Source organism: Terrapene carolina, unplaced genomic scaffold (genome assembly GCF_002925995.2).
Source record: "Terrapene carolina triunguis isolate 2854851 unplaced genomic scaffold, T_m_triunguis-2.0 Scaffold111, whole genome shotgun sequence".
NCBI lineage: Eukaryota > Metazoa > Chordata > Testudines > Emydidae > Terrapene > Terrapene triunguis.
Window position 1 is genome coordinate 25,023,100 of NW_020664462.1, and position 22,106 is coordinate 25,045,205.

The 22,106-nt window shown below is 39.4% G+C and overlaps 1 protein-coding gene across 1 annotated transcript in view; it reads left to right on the plus strand.

Annotated features, from left to right (window-relative positions):
• Positions 1 to 22,106, plus strand: part of PARD3 (par-3 family cell polarity regulator) — a 386,953-nt gene that overhangs the window by 118,403 nt on the left and 246,444 nt on the right. The window contains exons 6-7 of the mRNA XM_029911630.1: positions 7,970 to 8,095; positions 9,661 to 10,043. Coding sequence (XP_029767490.1) covers positions 7,970 to 8,095; positions 9,661 to 10,043 — 509 coding nt within the window. The remainder of the gene's footprint in view (positions 1 to 7,969; positions 8,096 to 9,660; positions 10,044 to 22,106) is intronic.

Here is a 22,106-nt window from a genome sequence, read left to right on the forward strand (position 1 = left end):
AATCAAAGTTTCTTTCTTATAAGGTAGTATAACTTGGTCTGGATTTACTGTAATCTTTATGTATCTGGTCCTGCGAGGTATTTTGGGAACTCCTGAAGAAGGGATAAAATAACACAGACTGAACTATGAATTTTCTTACTTTTGTCATCTTAAATTACAACCTTAATATTACTTTGACAGATTTTGGTGTGTAAATAATCTCTGCATTTATGTGAAGGTAGACACTGACATACATACAGTTCCCATACTGAAGAATTGTGATTGATTTTTTTGTTCCATGGTACTCTTTTCTATCATATTTTGTTCATTTCCAATATGTGTGTTAAGTCCCTTTTATGTTCCAAAGTTAATAAATCACTTTAAAATTTGTTGCCATTTTTTCAGTAAAGTTTACTCCTTTGTTTTGCTGCTTTAGTTGTTTAAGATACGAAGAAAACTGAAGCAACATCTGGTAGCCATTGTTTGTACTGAAATTCCTTTATGCCAGACTTTATTTTTGCAGCCACATGGGTGTTTTTTGTGTCTCCACTGGAGCATTGAAAATCCTCCCCATTTATTCTTCTCATTGATTCCCCATCCTCAAGGCCCTGCACTGTAGCCTGGATTCTCAAAGACATAAATGACTGGAAGAGCCTCCCTTTGGTGCCAGTCAATCCCATTTCTTCATCATCCAGATGGACTGCTGTTGAGTAACCCAAGGCATTCTTTGTCTCACCTCCTTCTCCCAAAGGTTGTATGGAATCTCATCATCCCAGCCAATCTGAGAACTGAGAATCCAAGAATGGAAATCAAGCTTGAGGCTCTGGAATGAAAGTGTTGAGCTCTATTGTAACATTGCTAGGGGGTGGGGCAATCAAATATTTTAATATTGTAGGAAGGGTTTGGGTTGGGTCCTCTTTTGGCCCTGTCAACTATGACCATTTAATTGACTAGACAAGGCCTCGCTTTCTAGTATGATGGTATTGCTTTATGTTCTAGTGCCAATATTATGTGTCAATTTTTATTACTGCATAGTTTTGTGTGTGTCAATGACCCTATTATTCTTTTGTTTCAGAATTGGTAGTTGTTTTATAGAAATACTTTTACTCTTGTGTGTTAGTTACTTTCTTTAAACAGTTTTAGTTGACTATTTTCATTTGTCTCAGTTGATTCAATTGCAACTGGATCATAGTTAACAGGTGAATAACTTCAACGCATGTGTGCAATGGGCAGTAGTAGCTGAACCATATTCTGGCATATTCAGTGTAATGTTCTTATTACGCTCATGGTGTTTACACTGTCAGCTTTTATTAAGATAAATTATGATAATTTCCATACAGCTGGGTGGCAATCGTGGGGAGTTCACATTTTCAAAGAAGAACTCAGACTAACTCAGACAATTTAGATGTCAGTAAAACATTTGTGCTTATTTCCAGTTTTATCATTCGTTGTAATTTATACTTAGAAGTGAAATGTTAACATGTGTGGCGGAGTTTATTTTAATTGTATAATTAGACTAATGAACCTTGTGGAAATATAGTGGTGCAAGTGTTAATATAATCAAAGCAGTTAAATTCCTAATTATATATCTAAACAAGTGTAAAGACAGAAGATCTCAGTGGTTTGCCTTTTCTGCTCCCCCCCCCCACCCATCAGTTAAAATTAAGCTGGTGTAAAACACAACATGGAGAGCGATTTTCATACATCATTATTATTGTAATTTCTACTGGGTCATAGGTTTGCAGAGTTCTTTGCAGAGCGTATAAGAAATTCAGTCACAGTCTCGGAGAGTTCCTAGGATAAGGCCTTGTCTACACTGAGAAAATGTATAATGTTGTTTAAAATCTGTGAGTTAGCCTGTTTTCTAATGTGAGGTAGTAGCATAGACAAGGACTAGTAATGTTTAAAAAGTTATCTGGTCATAGTTAGCCCCCTAGGGTTTAAAAATATATTTTTAAAAATGATTTGCCTTTTTGCTTAAAATCACGTTAGTTAAAACTGGTTAATTAAGATGTTTTCTAACATGATGCATCTTCCTAGGTAGGCATATACCATACATGTGTATATATTCTGCAAAAGAATCCTGGAATCAGAAGGTCAGACAGGGTTCTTCCTTGTTGCACATCATCACTAATGTCCTTGGCCGAACTGCAGAATGTAGTATGTGTTTACTATAATTGCATCTGGACTACATCTATGCTGCAAATCTCCATTGACTGGGAAGACTGGTGGTGATCCTTGACAAGGAAAGAATCCAGTTTATTTTGTAGATTCCACAATAAGACTGCAAAAAATCCTTTTGCTTCTAAAATGAGCAAATGTAATCTGAAGTCATTGCAACAATGAACATGAATCCAAACAACGCCATTTTTAGAGTAACATTTCTGAGTATAACTCTACGTTAAATTACTGTTATGATGCAGCAACATGAACGGAAATTGCTTTTAAAATTGTGTGGGAAACTAGGTTCTTGCAAAATTTCTGGGCAAATTATTCTGTCTCTGATAGAGTTGTATTGGAAAACATTACTGAGTGTGTGTTTAAACTGTGATACAGTATTATGCCTTTTCCCAACATGCAAACTCTCTGTGTATGCATAGGCGCCGACTTCCACTGTTCCCAATGGGTGCTCGACCACACCCCTGCACCGCCCTCACTGTGCCCCCATTCCACCCCTTCCCCCAAGTCCCCGCCTCTTCTCCACCTCCTCCCCTGAGCCCGCCGCGTCCCCGCTCCTCCCCCCTCCCTCCTGGAAAGTCCGAAGTGCTGCCAAACAGCTGTTTGGCGGCAGGAAGCGCTGGGAGGTAGGCGGAGGAGCGGGGACATGGCATGTTCAGGGAGGGGGAAGAGGTGATGTGGGGCAGGAGGTGTGGGGAGCTTGGCTTCCAGTGGGTGCAGAACACCCACTAATTTTTCCCACGGAGTCAGCGCCTATGCTGGTATGTAAAAAAGGGAGCTACAGATGTGATCTTTAGTGCTTACAGCAGTGGATTAGAAACCAGGAGGATGCTGGGTTTAAATTTGACTGAGGCTAGTTACGCCCTTTTTGATCACTAGTAGAGCTGCTTGGAAAAAAATGGATGGAACCATATTCCGTATTCCATTGGAATATACTGTTCTATATAAACTGAAATGCTTTTCAAAATCTCATCAATTTCACCAACATTTTGGGAAAGTTCTGATAGTGCTGAAACATTCCAATTTTTCCTTTTGAAATGAATTTTTGTTTTGATTTTTTTTTAATTTTGTACTATATATGCTAAAATTTTTAAAAAGACAAAATTGAATATAAACATTTTGATTGGCCCCAAACATTTTTTTAAAACATTTTCTTTTGTGGAGTATTTAGAGATTTTCAAGTTTTGTTCCTAACTGAAATGAAAACAAATTTTGCAATCTGAAAGTCCTTCCCAGAATGGAATTTCTGTTCTCCACACAGCTCTAATTGCTAGTTATGCCACTTCAGCTGTACATTCTTTAGTCCAGCTCTAATATTGGGTAAAAAGCAAGATATCCATGAACGCCAGATGCTGCATCTGAGCTGAGCATTCCTGCATTAATAGAACTTGTAAGCTTTGTTTAATGAGAGTAATTGCAATTTTGACATGTAGTTTATTTCTGTATTACATTATTTTACCAGTGGTTAGGATTAATAAGGTTTTTATTAGATTTGAGAGCTTATGTGGATAGGTTTCAGAAACAATGAATCATGCAGAAAATAAGATGTGTCCTATATTAGCAGTAGGTTAATACAACTTCACTAGAAAGGATAACAATAGCAATCATTCTACCAAAAAAAAGTAATGTCATATTAATAGGTAACTAATCTCAAAATAAAAAGAAATCTATAAATACCTCAAGTGTTCTGGGTTAGCTATGAGAGTTTGGATAGGTTGTAGTGTCACCATTACACTAAAGTGAAGTATTATATTTGCCATTATATATTGTAGGGCTTTACTTTTTAATTAGAATAGAAATAGAGGATCTTCTGCCTCAGCAAAGCACATCTTGTTTGCCTTTTGATTATATATAGTTATATGTACGCTCGCATCCTGATTTATACATGGACCTTGAGCCCAGGCAAATGTGCAAGTTGAGCCCATGCAAAAGTGTTGCTGGGGTTAGAGTGGAAAAAAGATTTATTAATAAACTCTTTGGGAATCTGAGTTTCTTATTTTATAAGAAAAGGAAAATGTGTTTTTTCCTTTGGGGGTGAAGGAATGTGAATTGCTGGGATCTGTTTCTTCCTCATCCCCGATCACTATGTGGGGTGTAGGGTACAGTGTACTCTGGACCCACTCTTAATGGCTCCTTATAAATAAAAAATAAAATAAATTTTATAAATAAATTAATGGATATCCTATCTCCTAGAACTGGAAGGGACCTTGAAAGGTCATTGAGTCCAGCCCCCTGCCTTCACTAGCAGGACCAAGTACTGATTTTGCCCCAGATCCCTAAGTGGCCCCCTCAAGGATTGAACTCACAACCCTGGGTTTAGCAGGCCAATGCTCAAACCACTGAGCTATCCCTCCCCCCCTTTTTGAAGCTGTGTGTGGGGACGTCCCTTGAGGGCTGCATAGTCTTCTCAACCATCAGTTATGGGGAGGATAGAGAATTCCTTGTATAAAGTAAGGGGAGGCACTGTGTGTGGTCAGTATTTCCCTATTGTCATCCACCAATCTGTGCTGTGTGAAGAGGGAGCGGGATTGATTTTGGCTTCAACAGGTGTGGCTGGGCCATGCAACTGTGTTACAATCTGAATTGCAGATGCATCAGGGCTCAGAATTTAGGGTGGGATTTTCAGGAGTATTGGCCCAACCAAAACGCAACGATAAAGTGTATGGACATCCATTGTAGGGGCTAGCATAAGGCCCTAAGCACCACTTACATCCCACTTCAGCCCTATATTGGGACTTCATGGTGCACCTCTACACAGGGTGAATTTCATCAAAAATGTTTTGTTTTTTTTACCCTATTCAAACAAGTTGAACATAGTGGAATGGTTTCTTTTTTGTCAGACTTCAGTAAAAACAACCCAAGGGGGTAACAACAAAAATGATGCTCTTTCCCAGAACCCCACTTTTGGGCTGACAGACAGAATGGTGGAAAGTTTCATCTCCCTGAGATAATTTCAGAAAGCTTAATGAGTGAAAATGGATTGGTTGTTTTACAGCCTTAACTATAGTTTAGGCTGCATGGCAACTGTAATTATGGTGCAAAATGATGTAATAAATGCATGCAAACAGTTTTAGCATTACTTTATATTTTACTTAGAGGAATAAAAGTATTTTGTGTAATCAACAGTTATGAATGTTATTTTTAGTGCTTTTCCCCAACTAAGAGAACATCCTAGTAAAATTTTATTTTGTAATTACACACTGTAATTTTAAAATCCCAGTGATGTGATCAAGACATTTTGCAATGAAACCAAAGAAAAATAGATGTAATCAGAGCTATTATTAAAGCGATTTCTGTTTTACTCATTGTGACAGACATGGAATTGCTGTGCAATCATTACAAATACTGAGCTCTAATAATTTTATGAACATTGTGTGTGACCTAGGAGGTGAGATAAAGTTACTGTATAACTATGGTAGTATATTAGAATTGCCTATATAACTGTACTGATCTAATTTGATAGGGGCTGTAGGAAGACCAATGAGGAAAGCAACTCAGTAGAACTAGATACAGATACCCCAGAACACAGTTGAAAGACAATATCAGGGGGTAGTTGAAAGACAATGGGGCAGATCTTTTAGCTTCAAGGATCTGGTCTCTCTTACCCAACAATTTGAAAGCTTTGTTTTACCAAAGCTATATGCCTGGAGATGAAAAGAACACTAAGGTGTTGCTCACTTGTTGGAAGCTGTCTAGGGAGATAGGTAGACTGGGAGAGGGAGAGAGAGAAAGAGCAAGACAGACAGACACTCTGTAGAGGGAGTCTAATGAAAAGTGGGCCTTCCCAGACCAGATAGTGGTAAGCCTAAGGGAAAAGCTAAACACATATACAGTCTGTTTTATTGTTTTTAAGATATGTTTTCACTGAAATGATTTTGTTCTAAGTAAATAGTTGCTTTAAAGAGTATTGACCACTGTCATTGCTCTTGGGAAGAGAACTGCAGGGTTTAAGCCAAAGTCAGACCTGCTGAGATAACCAGGGTTAGTTCTAGGGAACTGCAGCCAGGTTCCTAGCTTGAGAGTGGAGAACCACATGATTCCACCTGAAGCCATGTGATGACTAGAGGTGCAGTTCTCCTGGGAACTTTGACACCGATGCACCTAAATTATGTTAGGAATTTGGGGGATATTCTATATGGCTTCTTGGCAGAATAGCATGAATTTTATTTTAATCACTGGTTTGATAGTTTGCTGTTTTTGTGTCACCTGTTTTGTACTGATAAATACATATTATCCCCATTATCTGTGTGCCCATGTCGTTCCCCCGCCCCCCACAGTAGCATCTTAACACCTCCATAGTATTTAAAAATAAAAATATAAATAATACTCTTTCTCTCTTTCTGTTCAGCTTTTAGGAGACGTAGTATGATTAGTTTATAAGGAGAGATGCTTTTGTTTGTGTGGGGTGTGCGTATGTGAAGAACTTATACAGGGAAAGCTAAGTTAAAGACATTTCTTTTGCATTTGTGCCTGATTCAGCAAGGTATTCTACTTTGTGCATAACTTTAAGCACGAGAGAAGTCCCATTAAATATCAATGTGCCTCCTCATTTGCTTCTAGGTATGCTTGAACAGTGCATATATCAGTGGTTCTCAACCAAATTTACCATCGTGGGCCGCATATGCAGCTCTCTGTGTTATGTGGGCCACATCCATACAATATATATACTACCTGTGTGGCCCTGAGGATGTCATATGGGCCGCAGCTGTGTGCTGATTGGACCGCAAGTGGCCTGCGGGATGCGGGTTGAGAACCACTGGCATATATGGTCCTGTCCCTTTGTCATGCTGAAGTTAAGGTGGTGATTTTTTTTTAAAGTAAATGTAATGTGTGTGAAATATACTGGGTTGTCAGTCCTGAACACTGACTCAGTCTGCTTACTCATTGCCCTGTCAAAATGTCACAACCCTGACCTGAAGGGGGGCACCTTTAATAATGAGAGGATAGTTTCAGACTGGATGTTCGTTCACCTCTGCCTCTTTGAGAATGCCAGTAAGGGTGGCTTGGCCCCTTTTGCAATAAAGACTAGACAGAGGTAACCAGCTCATTGCACAGAGGCCATCAGATGGTAATTATTTTTCATCTCTAGTGACCTAGATACTTCAGGGTAAACTGTCTACTTAAAAATCCCCCTTACTGTTTTACAAGTAACAATTATGGATTCCTGTAACTCAAAGAAATCAGAGAATGTTGTTTTATTTTCAGTTTTTTTCAATTGGTTTACTCAGGATGTAAACCCCAAGTTGGGGTTGCTAAATCTTCTACTTATCCCTTCATTCTAGGCTTGTCTTTTATCTGGTATATCATCAGTTTTCACCCATGCAGTAGTAGTAGTAGTAATGGCTGAGGATTTCTCTATTAACTGGAAGTGTTGAAGTGTGACTTAAACTTGCTGTGCCCTCCTTCAGTTGTCTTACTGAGAAGATGCAGGCTATCACCTTCGTGTTGCTGCCTGGAGCCAAATATGCAAGAGTCACAAATTCAGGCTTCTTGCATCAACCTACACTGTGATGTCAACTGAGACGTACTGGCTGCCCTGCTTGAATTTTAAATGTAGACAGCGTTGTATATTCTTATTTCAAAAATGTAATGCCCTGTTTCTTATGTAAGGGTGGATCCTAATTCAGGTAATGTTTATAAGTGATTTGGAACTTTGATGTCCTGCTCCAGAACAGCTGTTTCTTTAGTTAAGTAGTACTGCTTTAAGCAGAGGGTAGGCTTAATGATTATCATGAAAGCATATTAAATCAGGGGGACATTATGTACTGAGGAAATATTAGATGTGTAATCGTTTGTAATCTTAATATTCCAGAACCCTGGGGTTATTAGTAAAACGACTGGAGAAAGGTGGAAAAGCTGAACAAGAAAACCTTTTTCATGAGAATGATTGTATTGTCAGGATTAACGATGGAGACCTTCGCAATAGGAGATTTGAACAGTAAGTGCATTTACTGTACAATTATTGCTTTTTTTAACCGTTAATCACTGCATATTGCAGTAATTTGAGGAAATAAAGCATTTAAAAACAAATTGTGTAACCTCTTTTTTATAGAGGGAAAAAATAGTCTACGGTTTTAGAGCATATTTCTTTTAATTAGTCAAGCTACAAAACTACAGGATAATTACTGCCATCAGAATATATGTAACTTTTCAGTTTTCTGATAAATTATGCCTTGTTTCTTAAACATTATGGGCCCATTTTTTTCTTCAGCAGATGATAAACTGAGCCTGGTTTTATCTTGAAAAATCAATCATGGTTCTTGTTTTTATACATTTACAGTATTGCAAGCTGCGTATATGAGGGCAGCATGGAGTCCTGTATGTTTAACATTTTAAAACACTTGTGATTTTGTGTGTGTGAAAACTAGACACTGTAAACAGAGTAGCTGAAGGTTCCCTGTAGAAATTTGTGAAGTTATAAATATTTGCTTTGTAGGAGACTGGGATTTGATGGAAGATTTTTTTTTTTTTTTAAATGAAAACAGGTCTGAAAATGTAGAAAAGAAAGTAAATATTCATAACGGGGAGGGGGGGAGGGCAGAATATATATATTTCTGAGGAATATATCAGATTTTTTTAGAAGTAAATTTCCTTTCAGTATGTAATATATTGTCAACTAAAGGAATGATGTCTTAAACTGACAGTTGTGCAATCATTGTTATTTGTAATGCATTAGTTTCTATTAGTCCTAACCAGGATCGGGACACCATTGTGCAGAAGTATAGTTTAAAAAAATCTGTGTCCTGTAGAGCTTGTGTTCTAAGGTAATGATCAAAAACCCATTGATGTCAATGAAAAGACAAGACTCTCATTGAACTCAGTGAGGCTACTAATGGGCAGGAAATTAAGTATGTGCTTAAGTTTTTGCAAGACTGGGACTTAAGAAAACAGACAAACACATAAAGTTGTGCATTAATGTATTTTTATTCCAATTAAATGTTGACTGTCTATTATCAGCTGAGCAACTTATTGTAGACATTTCAGAAAAAGAAGGTCTTGAAGGAGGGACTGGGCAGCACGCTGTGGACTACTTCAGGGACATATGAATAGGACAGTGTGGGGAAAAAACACAGAAAAATGCTCCATTTTGTGTTGGAAGAAATTGCAATGAAAACCATATTTAGTTTCTATCACCATTGCAATTATTGTATTTACAGATACTGTTAATTATTTAATAAGCCTCATAGAAAAAATGATAAATTGACACAGCATAATTATGGTTAAAGTTGCTACTGCAATGTGCAGCATGTACAGAACTTTAATATATATTTAACATATATTTAGTTTTTAAGTATTTTTCAACCTTACTGTGTGGCCCTGTGGAAATAAACCTTAGCAAAAAGCAGCCATGATATACTAATGAACAAATTCAGATTTTTTTCATTTGTTTCAGCAGTATGTCTGTCAGCTCACGTTGCTTAATTAACATCAGTAATTATGCTTGTAATGTTTTGTAGTCTGCCAGTCTTAATTTGTTAATTTTGTATTCCTTTTGAAACCTAGAGCACAGCATATGTTTCGTCAAGCCATGCGTACGCCCATCATTTGGTTCCATGTGGTTCCTGCAGCAAATAAAGAGCAGTATGAACAGTTATCCCAAAGTGAGAAGAACACGTACTACTCCAACCGATTTAGCCCTGATTCCCAATATATTGACAACAAGAGTATTAACAATGCTGGACTTCAAACATTACAAAGAATATCTAGAATGAGTAACCAGACAGATCAAACAGACTCTTACTCACAGCTACCTCATAGTGTGAATTCATCAGGGAAACCACCATCGGGCCTGGTTCCATCACCTCAAAAAGTTCTTACCTCCACTACAAACAGTGGTTATAACACCAAAAAGATAGGGAAGAGACTTATTATACAACTGAGAAAAGGTAAGGAGCATGCTTCTGAAGTAATTTATATTGACAATGTGTATATATAGTGTAATATGTGTGTATTTCTCTCTCTCTCTCTCCCCCTCTCCCCATGAAAGCCTAATGTAGTATAAACAATCTGTTGGCTTGAGTTTGGTATGGCCATATTACTCATGAGTGATGAAGCCATGTGCAAATTATGTAAGTTATCCCAAATAAAATGCCACAGCAACCCATCATGTGGTCTGTATATTCAAAAATAACTTTCCGTAAAATATGCTGTAACATTTTAAAGAGTACTAAAACATTTTATTGGGACATCTTTTTGTACCTTCCAACCTGTAAAGGCCAGGTGCCTTAGTTACTGTAAGTCCTATTGAAATGGGCCCAGTGGGAGAGGAAAAATGTAACTTGTAAATATTTTTAAATACCTCCAAAATTATTATATTCTGTATCTAAAAACTTCATGACTTAAGTCTAATATCTCAGCTCTGCCTTCACTAGAAATAAGTTTTGCACATCCAGTTGAAAATCTGGGAATTTCCTCTTTCTAATTATATAAAGCTGTTGTTTCTTACTCTGCAGGGTTGTGAGATATTCAGTCTAGATCATGACTGATATAACTGCTGATATTTCTCATGCTGAGCCTTAGGATACTGTAATTGAGTTTTATGGTGATCACGTTTTACGGGAGAGAAACAATACTGTATTTGTGTGCGCGTGTGCACGTGCTTGTATTGTAATGTGTCTCGTATATGTATATCTCTATATATGTATGCACATATAGAGCGACAGGGTGGATGAAGCAATATCTTGTATTAGACCAATTTCTGTAGGTGAGAGAGACAAGCTTTCGAGCTTTAAGCCACACACACACCATCTTGTCTCTCACATAACCTGGAATTGACACGGCTACAGCAACAGTGCATTTTTAGCACTATATTTATTTATTTAGCCTGTGCATAGTCATCTAGCCAAGCAATGGGATCTTCAGTGGCATGATGCAGTTCTTCTAGGCCTCCGCTGAACCTAGTCAGCAGGCATTCATCAACAATGTGCGTCATTGTCTGTGTTGTGCCGCAGCTGCACAAAGGGCTGTCACAAAGGCCCCAGTGATACTGGTTGGTTGCACAGAGACCTTGCCCAGTCTGGAACCTGTTCAACAGGGACTATTGGCGACAGGGCAGGTCAAAACCAGGTGAGCAGATTGTGGGGTCGGTAACGAGGGACTTGTTGGGGATTATAACAGATATCCATTCCTCTCGCCAGAGTGTTTCTGCCATAACATCCTGGCATGGCGGATGAGACCATAGTGGGCGACGTGATGGCAAACATGCAGCTGGTAGTTAAAAAGGTCATTGTGCAGTGGCAGGCTTGAGCTGGTGCATACTTTCTCCAGTAACTTGCCAGTGGCAACCTCTCATTTGATATGAGGAGGGGCAGTATTGCTCAGAACTGGAAGCCATGGGATTGGACTCGGACGCAGGGTGCCAGCCATGATACGCATGGCGGCATGTAACTGCATATCCACCAGTTTGGTGTGTGATGATCGACTCCAAACTGGTGTGCAATACTCCACCACCAAATATGAGGTGGCAAGAGCTGACATCCACAAATTTGGAACACGAGCACCCCATGATGAATCTGCCAGTTTGCTAAGAAGATTATTGCACATCTTAACTTTAGCTGCTGTCTTCTTCAGGTGGGCATGGTAACTCTGTGTGCGGTCTAAGGTCACACCTAGATAGACCGGCTCTACTTCATGCTTCACCTTCTGACCATTCAGATAAATATTCAGTTCTCAGGTTGCGCTGGCGTGATGAAGATGGGACAAACTGGAGACTGTTTTTAGGATGCTTGACTGGAGGCGCCAAGTCTTACAAGTCAGCTAACTTTGTCATGTCCTGGTTTAAGGTGGCATCAGCTTGTGAAACATCCAGGACTGGGTACCGCAACAGATGTCGTCTGCGTAAATTAACTTTCACGACTCCATTGTTGGCAGGTCATTGATATAAAGATTGAACAGGGTTGGAGAAAGTACAGAGCCCTGGGGTAACCCATTGCTCTGTCATCTCCAAGCACTCATCTTCTCCCCCATATGGACTCTGAACTGCCTATCACAGAGGAACAGTTCAACGACGCCTGTGACCCAAGGTAGCAGGACCCATGATAACTTCATGAGCAGGCCAGTGTGCCATACCGTATCATATGCTGCTGTTAGGTCAATGAAAACAGCGCCTGTTTTCAAGTTTCTCTGGAAGCCATTTTCAACAAATGTGGTCAGCGTGAGTACTTGGTCGCATGTGCTATGGCCTCGGCGAAAGCCAGCTTGGTCAGGGCTCAAAATTCTCTCCCCATTGGGTAATATGTGCTGTAGGACCAAGCACTCCAGTGCCTTGAAGCACTCCGACGATAATGATATGGGACGATAGCTTGATGCTTGATGTGGGATCTTTCCAGGCTTGAGAAGGCCAATGATTTTTGCAGTGCGCCATATCTTCGGTAGCCTACCTTCACTGATGACCCTTGTGAAGCCAGATCCGAGCACAGGGGCCAAGGTTTTTCAGGAATTCTGGAGATATGTTGTCATAGCCTGCAGCTGTTCCACACTTGATGCTACCCAGTGTCTGTTCCGGCTCTGTTCCAGCGAATGGTTCTGGGCAGCTTCTGATCTGGTGTACACATTTAAACATACGCCACTCGTTCCTCACTTGTCTTCACACCTGTTTCTCCAAAGGTGCTCTGGCCACTTTAAGTAGGTGTCCAGCTACCTGGTTGGGTGTCACTGAGGGTTGGCTGAGTGCAGGTGGCTGCTGCGCTGCTCCAAGGCGTCGGAGCAGACTCCAACACTTGTGGCTGGAGCGGGTCGTCTCCTCCCATCTGGCTCGGGGAGCAGTGTCCAATGATTCGGTCAGATGGTCAGCAACATCTGGGTCACCAGATGCCTCATACTGCTCGAGCAAGGCAACGCTCTCCGTGTTGAGACAGGGGATGTAGACCAGGCGGCAGCCGCTGTAGGCTGCTTTGTAGATAGCACCACAGAAGCGACGGTAGGTCTCATTTACTGAGGTATGCCAGGCTGGTATTGTCACCACACTCTTCTCCAGTGCTTCCCAGTCAGCCTTTCAGAAGTTTCACTGCTTCTTTTTGGAACTCTTGACAACTGGGAGCTGTAGCCAGTATGAATCAGTGACGGTCTGTGTTGGCTGCGTGGAAAGTTATCCAAGACTTGCCATGTTGCTGACTGAGGATGGCCATGAACTGAACTGACCCAGCACAAGTCACGATCCCATCTAGAAGAATGGGAACGTTCCTCGCTGCTTAGCATCATGGATATGGGCGAGGTCATTTCAAGATGCCCAGTCTGCAAGTTTAGAGCTATATAAATTATATAGCTTGTGTACTGCAGTCACCATTAAAAGTCAGTATTTGCAAATAATTACCACCCAGTCATTTTTGAAATACTAGTTATTTCATTATACTTAAAATAGGAACTAACGTGTCTCAGATGCCACTGTGTTGTAACTGTTGGCAAATGATGAGTTTTTAAATGACAATGCATGCCAAAGTCTTTGAGGTTAAAGCAAGTGAGTTCAAGGCAGGGTGCATTGCATTCAACATGAAGAAATGACATTGGAAATTATATAGCAAACAGCCTACCATTGTGACAGAATATGCTATATATACCCATTCTGTTAAACTTTGCCTTCATGTGAAAGGTTATTTGTTTCACGTTAGATTTTTGTTAATTAATAAAAATGATTTTCTTAAAAGGAGTTGATGACAGAGTATGTTGAATGGTAGAGATTTACTGTGGCTTCATAATTACCAGGATAGCAATTTTCTTTCTAAAATTACGCCCTCTTTTCTGTGAACTTCTTATGAACTACCAGATTGCTTGTTTCTGGTTACTGAATTTTAAGCTCTACAAACTTGGGTGACATAAGGCTGAATTGACAGTTTGCTTCTGTTGTTGATGCTCCTTCAGAAATACTTAAGGCCATCAGCTTAAGACAACTTGGTTGGAAAAATGTTGTTGTTGGCTGAGTAAGGAATCACTGTACTTACAAAAATGCCCCCAGTCACTACACTGATTTTTCATTCTTTAATGGAATGGATAAATAGGAAGCCTCTGAAAATATCACTGGGACATAATATGCAAACATCTAATTTTCTCAGCCGGGGTGAAAATATGTATGTTTCACATAGCTTGTAGAACATCAACAATAATTATGATAACATAAATGTTGGCTGGAGGAAATAATTATTTTGTCACAAAGCACTCTTAATGCCCAAGATGTTGAAAAAAAGAAAACAGGAATATCAGTTTTTAATTTGCTAGAGCAGAGATTCTCAAACTGTGGGATGTAGCTCACTTCCTGGTGCCCTGCAGAGAGCTGGTTGATCACATGATGCTAACTTTTCCCCTAGCGTTCCACCTATACGTACTACATTAGAGACAGCAAGAAATACTGTAAACATTTTCTTAATATAATTTAGACATGTAAGCAGTTGCTGTAAATGCTGAGATCATGAATGGGAGGGGAGACGTGGACCACGAGACGGGAAAAGCTGGCGATCCACAAGGCAATCTGTCTAGGAACATGGTCCATGCTATAAAAATGTTTGACACCCCCTGTACTAGTGAATCCTGTTTTAATGAATTTTCAGATAAAAGAAAAAATACGAGTACCCATACTTAATCAATTTAACTTAATTTGACAAAAAATGCCTCTAAGTTCAGACTTTAAAACCACAACCTAAAACATATATCAGAGATATTCAGTTTTATTTCAAATAGATTGCTTTTATAAGAAGAATTGCTATGTAAGGACAGCACGAGTCAAATTATAGACAGACGCACAATAATTTAGCATACTTTATTATACGCATGCTAACCTAGGATAGAATGCATGCATACAGAAATGATTCCTTGTTATCCTTTCGTCAATCTCCACTGTAGAAAGATGCATCTTCCCATCTTGATTTTCATTTGATTAGTCTGAGAACGTAAATGTGGAGCAACAAATGAAGCAAAGTGCTTAAGTATACCCCCAAGTAGTTTTTTATAAATGAGTGAAATAGGGACATTGATTGTCTTTGATTATTTCTAATGAAAGACATTGTAGTAAGAGCTTTTATAGAAATATAAAACATGTTCTTTGCTGCTAACAGACAGCAGTTATTTCACCAAATAACATACTTTGATTAAAAATTCCTTGTGGGTACATTAAAGCATACACTTATTTAAATCAGAAGTGAATTTCAAGTTGAAGCCTTAATCAATGTATTCTAGATGATGTTGTATGAGTGAATTGACTCCTCGACATAAAGAGAGAGACCTTTATTAAAGCTGTGTTTTTACATATCGTGTGAGCTATGTCAAGTAAAATGACATACTAGGACAGCCCTGTAGTACTTGCCTCCATAATTATGATTTCTTAATATTTATTGCCATTTTGGCATTTTCAAATAACCTGATCTTTCATAGGCATTAACTGCTTAATAAAGTCAGAAGAGAAGGTCAGTAATATGTTTCAGTCAATGCAGAATGTTTGTTGGCTTTTCTAAATGAAAATGGAGATCTATTTATCTTTCCTTAAAGGTCAGGCCCTGAACTTTTAGCATACAGATGTAGGGGTTATTGCTGATATTCTAATACTATTGAGGCTTGAATTGAAGTCACTCTTCATAGTTCATACAAGTTAAGACAGCATGGGGAGTGACAACTGGCTTGTATTTTTTATTTATGTTTTACTGTGCATCATAATTTACAATACACCTAAACAAGAAATGAAATAGAGAAAATTCCTCCCAGCTGACATGTAGAGAGAATAAGGCCACTTATACAACACTCACAATCAGGCCAAACTTTGATCTCAGTTACACTAGCAGAGACCCAAATAAACTCCTTTAGACAAAACTACTGTGGATTTAAGCCAGTGTAACTGAGAAAAATCTGGACCAACTGTTATAAATAATGTACTACAAACAAAAAAGATTATTCCAGGAGTCTCATTATTCATATGTTCATTAGCTTATAACATTTAGCTCAATAATCCCTAAAGCATTCAAAGGACTGCTTTCAGTCAGGCATCACATCACTCAGAGTTCAAACACACTAGTCTGGAAACAACATGGAATATTTCAAGACTGCTGTGGACTAAAATGGCTTCTCATCACCTGAAGGAAAACACCATTGCTCGTTCAATATATTAACATTTAGTGCATAATTCATTTAGGCTTGAAATAGCTTTTTGTCTAGATTTAGTAAATACAATACTAATAATACTTAATAAAATGTTAAGCAGAAACCTATATGTAAAGTGGACATGGAGACAAGAACAAACTCTTTAGTTCTAGTTTCCCAAGCGGTCTATAAATCAATCATGAAAAGAGAATCTTTCAGAAAACCAAAAGAGTCAGCCAAAGGTCAGAGATTCTGCGATTTTATTTTGACATTATAGCAAAAATTGAAATCCAACGTAGGTGACTCAACCCATCTATCTTATCTGATAATTTGGTAATTGGCCTAAGTAATTTGGTTTTTAGATTTTGTAATCTGAATTGCAAGCGTTTACATTTTTTCTGGTTTGGAGCCATATACTGAAGTCCATTCTTGAGCCCTGAGCTTACACATAGCAATTTGTGGATGGACTTCTGCACCTCTTTAGCTATCCATTGAAGATGTGGAGCTCCAGAAAGTCATAGTGGCCCATGTACAGAGCTGCTTGAAGGGTCAGAGCCTAGTTTTTAATCAGTCCTTACTCATGCAAAATTCCACTGCACCCTAGATAAGGACAAAGTAAAGATTTCAGGCTGAGACCCTGAATTAGTTATAACATGGAGTTTGTACCCGCTATGCAAAGACTGCTAAATATTTTTCATGATAGTTTCCTGTTTTCACACATACTTTTCTGAGATAGTCACCTTTTGGGCTGAAGTTGTTCATGTGTGGGGTAAAATTTTCAAAAGTGACTTAGGATACCAAGTCCTATTGAGATGTAAAAGCCAAAGGTCTCAGTCACTTTTGAAAATGGGACTTAGGTTTCTAAACCATTTAGGTGAGTTTCAAAGTTTTACCTCAAATCTGAGGTGAAAGTGAAAGGAAATCAATCACTTTAGCCATTTTTGAGTTTCTGGATAGAGGTGCTACAAACACCATTTTCCTGTGGTGAAAAAAAAAAAACCCTCTAACCATTAGTTTTAGCAGGTATGCAGTGAAAATGGCTGGACTTTAATACTGGAATGATCATAATGCTTATTTAGGAGTGTGCTCTTTGGTTAGAGGGGAAAATGATGTTCTAGATTCTCAGACCCACATAGCCAATCAGGCATGCAATTAATTTTTGCAGCTACCTTGTTTGCACATGCAACTGCCGTAATTTCATAGGTTTCTAACTGATCATTTGCACAAGCCATTATTCTCATTGTGCATGTGTAGTCCTGAAAATATGGACTCCAAAAAATACTTCTCAGAGAACATCTAAAATGGTTTTAATCATCTTAATGTAGCCCCCTTTTGTGGCATCACAACATGTATTCTCTCTGCCTGGTTCTGCAGGTGTGGTGTATACGCTAACGAAGCGCACTTGGCCATACAGAGTGCATAGTTGATGAAATAATTAACCTGTCTATCCAGAGAATGGTTCCAAAGAGGAGAGATAACACGGACCTGAAAGAGCCCATTTCTCTACCTTGCCTGCTATAATTGTTGCCGTACAATGTGTGGCACTTCTGCATGGATTTTTTTTAAATATCCCCACGTTTTATGTATTTTAAGAACTTGCAACACTGCCATTAAATGAAAATGCTTCTGTTTAAAATTCACCTTTGAGCTACCTTCATCTCTGTGCTGCCGATGGATTTTCCCCAGCTATTTGCCTCCTTGACCCATGAGCCTTAATATTTAGGGAGTGGCAGATTATGTTCTGGGCCCTTCAAGTCAGATCTAATAAACCGGACTGTCCCTGTACAGCCCACTACCCCAAGGGAAGTCTATTCTCCTCTATGTATGGCATGGGCTGTCCGTATTTGGGTAATGATGAAACTGCTCCTGGTATTTCATATATAAAACACTAATATATATTGAAACATCACCATCGAGTTATCAGTATATTACCTTGTTTTGGAAAGGGGAAAAGTGAGGCTTCTATTTTTAAAAAAATCTCTGAGAATTGTTCCATAGTGAAGAGCCTGATGAACTAACCTGCATTTTCTTAACCCGTGGGAAAAACAGCCCTGTTCTAGCTCTACCTGCAGTCCTACAATAGAACAAGATATTGCTGTAACAATTATTGGCAGTGAAACAGTTAATGTGGACTTTCAAAATGTTCGTAATTAGACTTCAGGATGAATAATCTATTGAGATTAGAATGGATGTTCAAATGTGTGAAACCATTATTCCTTTGTCTACAGACTCTAGAAGGAAGCACTAAGTTGGGTTTTATTTGGAGAGTTTGCACAATCTGAAGGGCTATATACACAAGTATATACACCTCTACCCCGATATAACGCTGTCCTTGGGAGCCAAAAAATCTTACCGCCTTATAGGTGAAACCACGTTATATCGAACTTGCTTTGATCCACCGGAGTGCGCAGCTCCCCCCTCCCGCCCCCGAACGCTGCTTTACCATGTTATATCCAAATACGTGTTATATCGGGTCGCGTTATATCGGGGTAGAGGTGCATTTTTAATGAAAGCTTTAATCTGCAGATACCGATATGGAGACCAGAGAAAGTGCCAATTCATCATGCCATTGAGTTTCAGCTCAACCCAACCCCTATCCTTAACAAATGGCTAACTTGTATTTAAATACCAAAAAAGAGTCCAAGGAGTTTAGCAATCAATAGTACCCTCTTTAGCTTCCAACAGGCAAAACTGGAATCAAATAAATCAGATATAAAACTGAAAAGAACGTTCATTGCAACAAATATATCATTTTTTATCGTTCTGAAGCACTTACGGCCAAAAGAAGATGGGAGCTTGGATGGGCTCCACTTAAAGCCATGAACATACAGTGGAAGATAATAGTTAATGGATTAAAAGTGTGCAAAGCTCCTGCCTAGCAGTAACACACAGGTGGTGGGTTTTTTTAAGTCAAGAAAAGGACCTTCAGGCCCTTGCTGGAAAGCTGCTTCCTGACCTGACTAGCTTCCATTTGCATACTGCATTTGGCCATTAACTGACTATTATTTTTAGCCCTTGTGTGGCACCATCAGAGCAGACTCTGGATTTTGGTTCTGTGTTCCCAAAGGGATCAATGCTGCCCGTGAACTCACCTGGCAGCTTGAGCGTGAGGAGTACTCCACCTGCTCCCGTAACTGGCTGGCTCTTAGGCATGCAATAAAATGTCTAAACTGCAGAGATTGACACTGCTGGGGAGAATGCTGTGCTTGTCTTGGTCTGAAGTGTGGGGGAGAGCATGAGGCATTGTAGCTTGGTGGCTGTATAAGCTCAGGTTTGTACAACTTGCTCCGATGCAGGGGAAGCTGGGTTTGCCAACCACCAATTGGCCTTTTTACCAGCTCCACATACTGTGTGCTCATTATGGATCATGTACGATACAATGGTAAAAGTAGATGCCTCTTGCCCTCTTACGGATTATGCAGGGGGGCTCAAATGCACTCATTTTAAATCCTAGCTCCTTCTGTTTCCTCTGAGACTTCTGGACTGTGCCTGTAAATGCAGTAGGATCCCAACCCCCCCCCCCCCCCCCACACTTCATTTAACACTGCTCTCCACCCAATTTGCAGCAGGAAGCAGAGGCTTAGCGAGCGCCCTCCGTACCCTCCGACCGGAGGGGGCCCCACAAGGAAGGGGGCCCCTAAAAGTGGCAAAATAAATACCGCATTCCAGTTTCTGCATTGTAAGGGGCCCCGCTCGGACATATGTTCGGAGGGGGCCACCGTTCGGAGAGGGCCACTTTCTTTGTTGCTACGGCCCTGGCAGGAAGTGGGGAAGGGCAGATGCTTATTGAGAAGGACAAGGCCTCCTTAATATCTTTTGTCCGGGCAATACTTTTCCGCACAGTGGCACACCTGTACCTGACATAGGCCATCAACTAGTGGTGGGTGAGGAGACCACACTTTTTTCATGCCAGAGAACCTTAAAGAGACTGGCACATAAGACTAAGGATACTGCTTACCACCAAGGAGCTGTTCCTAGGAAAAATGGAAGGCTAACCCCTATTTCATAGGGAGGCAACAGAAACTTTGTGGCACACAAGCAGGTTCCTGCCATTCCTGTACCAACTTCCCAGGTCATAGTAAGGCTGATCTGTATTCAGGAAGGGATTTTCATTACAGTATATACTCAAGTATACAGTATAATGTAACAATGGATTGTTTTTCCCCTTTTAATTTTACCAGCTCCCCACCTCCCAAAAAACAAACCCCAAAACAACCAAAACTTTGAAGCTGCAGTTCCCTGTTTCAGTTAAGAATGCTGCTCTGAGCAATTATCCTTGATGAGAGTACTTGCCCAATTAATTGCCCTTTTTGAGGTTATCATTGAGCTTGTTGCTTGTCATCCCCTCCTAGATAACCTGACTCTAGAACGCTTATTCAGCATTGCACATGAGATAGAAAGGAATCTCCAACTTGTCAAGAAAGCTGCTGATGTTATCAAGAGAAGCTTGAGAATTTGAATTACACAAATCAGTAGAGTAATTTCTAAATGCCTCATTAATTTCAGTATCATTAAGTGTAATTTGATCATATTTGGAGACAGCAGCTGTAGAGGGAGACATGGATTCTGCCCTCATTCAGTAACTTAGCCATTTCCTGGCTTTGTCTTTGGAATCCTATAAAAGATTAACTTGAAGCTTACAAAGCTTAGCGCAAATGGAAGATAATCAGGTAATGATTCTAAGGTTCAGTCCATGCTGTCCTTGGTGCAACCCCTTAAAAATTAAGTTGAGGGTGACTGGATGTGAGAATCAAATCGTCTTGTGCTGATGATTATAAGGGGCTGTCAAGTCAGTAAAGCCTTTTTTGCATGGGGGGGGGGGTGTCTCATCTTCTCCTTCAGCTTCCTTGCCACTCTCCTTTAAAATTTCGAAAGTATCTTTTCTTTGGACCTTTCAGGGGTACCACTGGAGCCTTCCATATGTTTGTACAGTTCCTTCATTAATAATAATATGATGATCAGTTTTACTCCCTAAGAACTAAATAGGTTCAGTATTTTTCAGCAGCAGGGGGATATTGATTCTCCCGGGTCACCTAAGTAATGCACATTTCTACTGCCAAGTTGGCTGAGACATATGTAGCATGGATAACTGAATCAATTATATGGGCACAGAGAAAATAATAGGCATAAAATCCATCCAGCCACATGTCCTGTTCCCCAAGTTGAATGTATTATAATAATGTCCAAAGTTCATCAAACCCTCAAACTACATATGGAACACACAGGTTCTGATTAAACAACATTAAATACCCAATACACAACGATGGTGAAAAATACAAAAAATCTGACTAGAATGGACCGAGCAAATGTTCACCAAAATGTTATCAGTTGCAAATATAAATAACTTAGCAAAAGCACGAACAGCTCTGGCAAAATGTCACCACATTTCTTGCTATCCTTTCAAAATTTATTGTTGGAAACAATATTACTTTGAACACTAGCATGCTGGTAAAAATGTCATCTTCACATGAAAATATATCCCAAATTTGTGAGGTTTTTTTCTTTTTCTTTTTCTTTTTTTAAGCTGGGTTTCTTAGGCCATTAAGAAAGTCCAATATAAATTTATATAAAATTACGTCTATCCAGGAAGTTGTATTTAAAAACCCAAGTTTTAGGTTGCACACTTATAAATGCAAAAGTAAAGCATCTCGAAGAAGAGGTCCAGCCATTTTTACACTCAACAGAGAGTACAGAGATTTCATAGTAGACAAGTACAACTGGAATGTTATGGTATCTGTAGAAATGGGCATCTGGTAGGATGCATCTAGGAGAAAATTTACTTTTATCACAAGATAAACAGATCAAAAAATCTAAAATGAAATGTAACCAGAATTTGTAGATGTGTAATAGCATTAAAAATACAATTGTTTAAAAAAAAAAGGGGGGGGGGC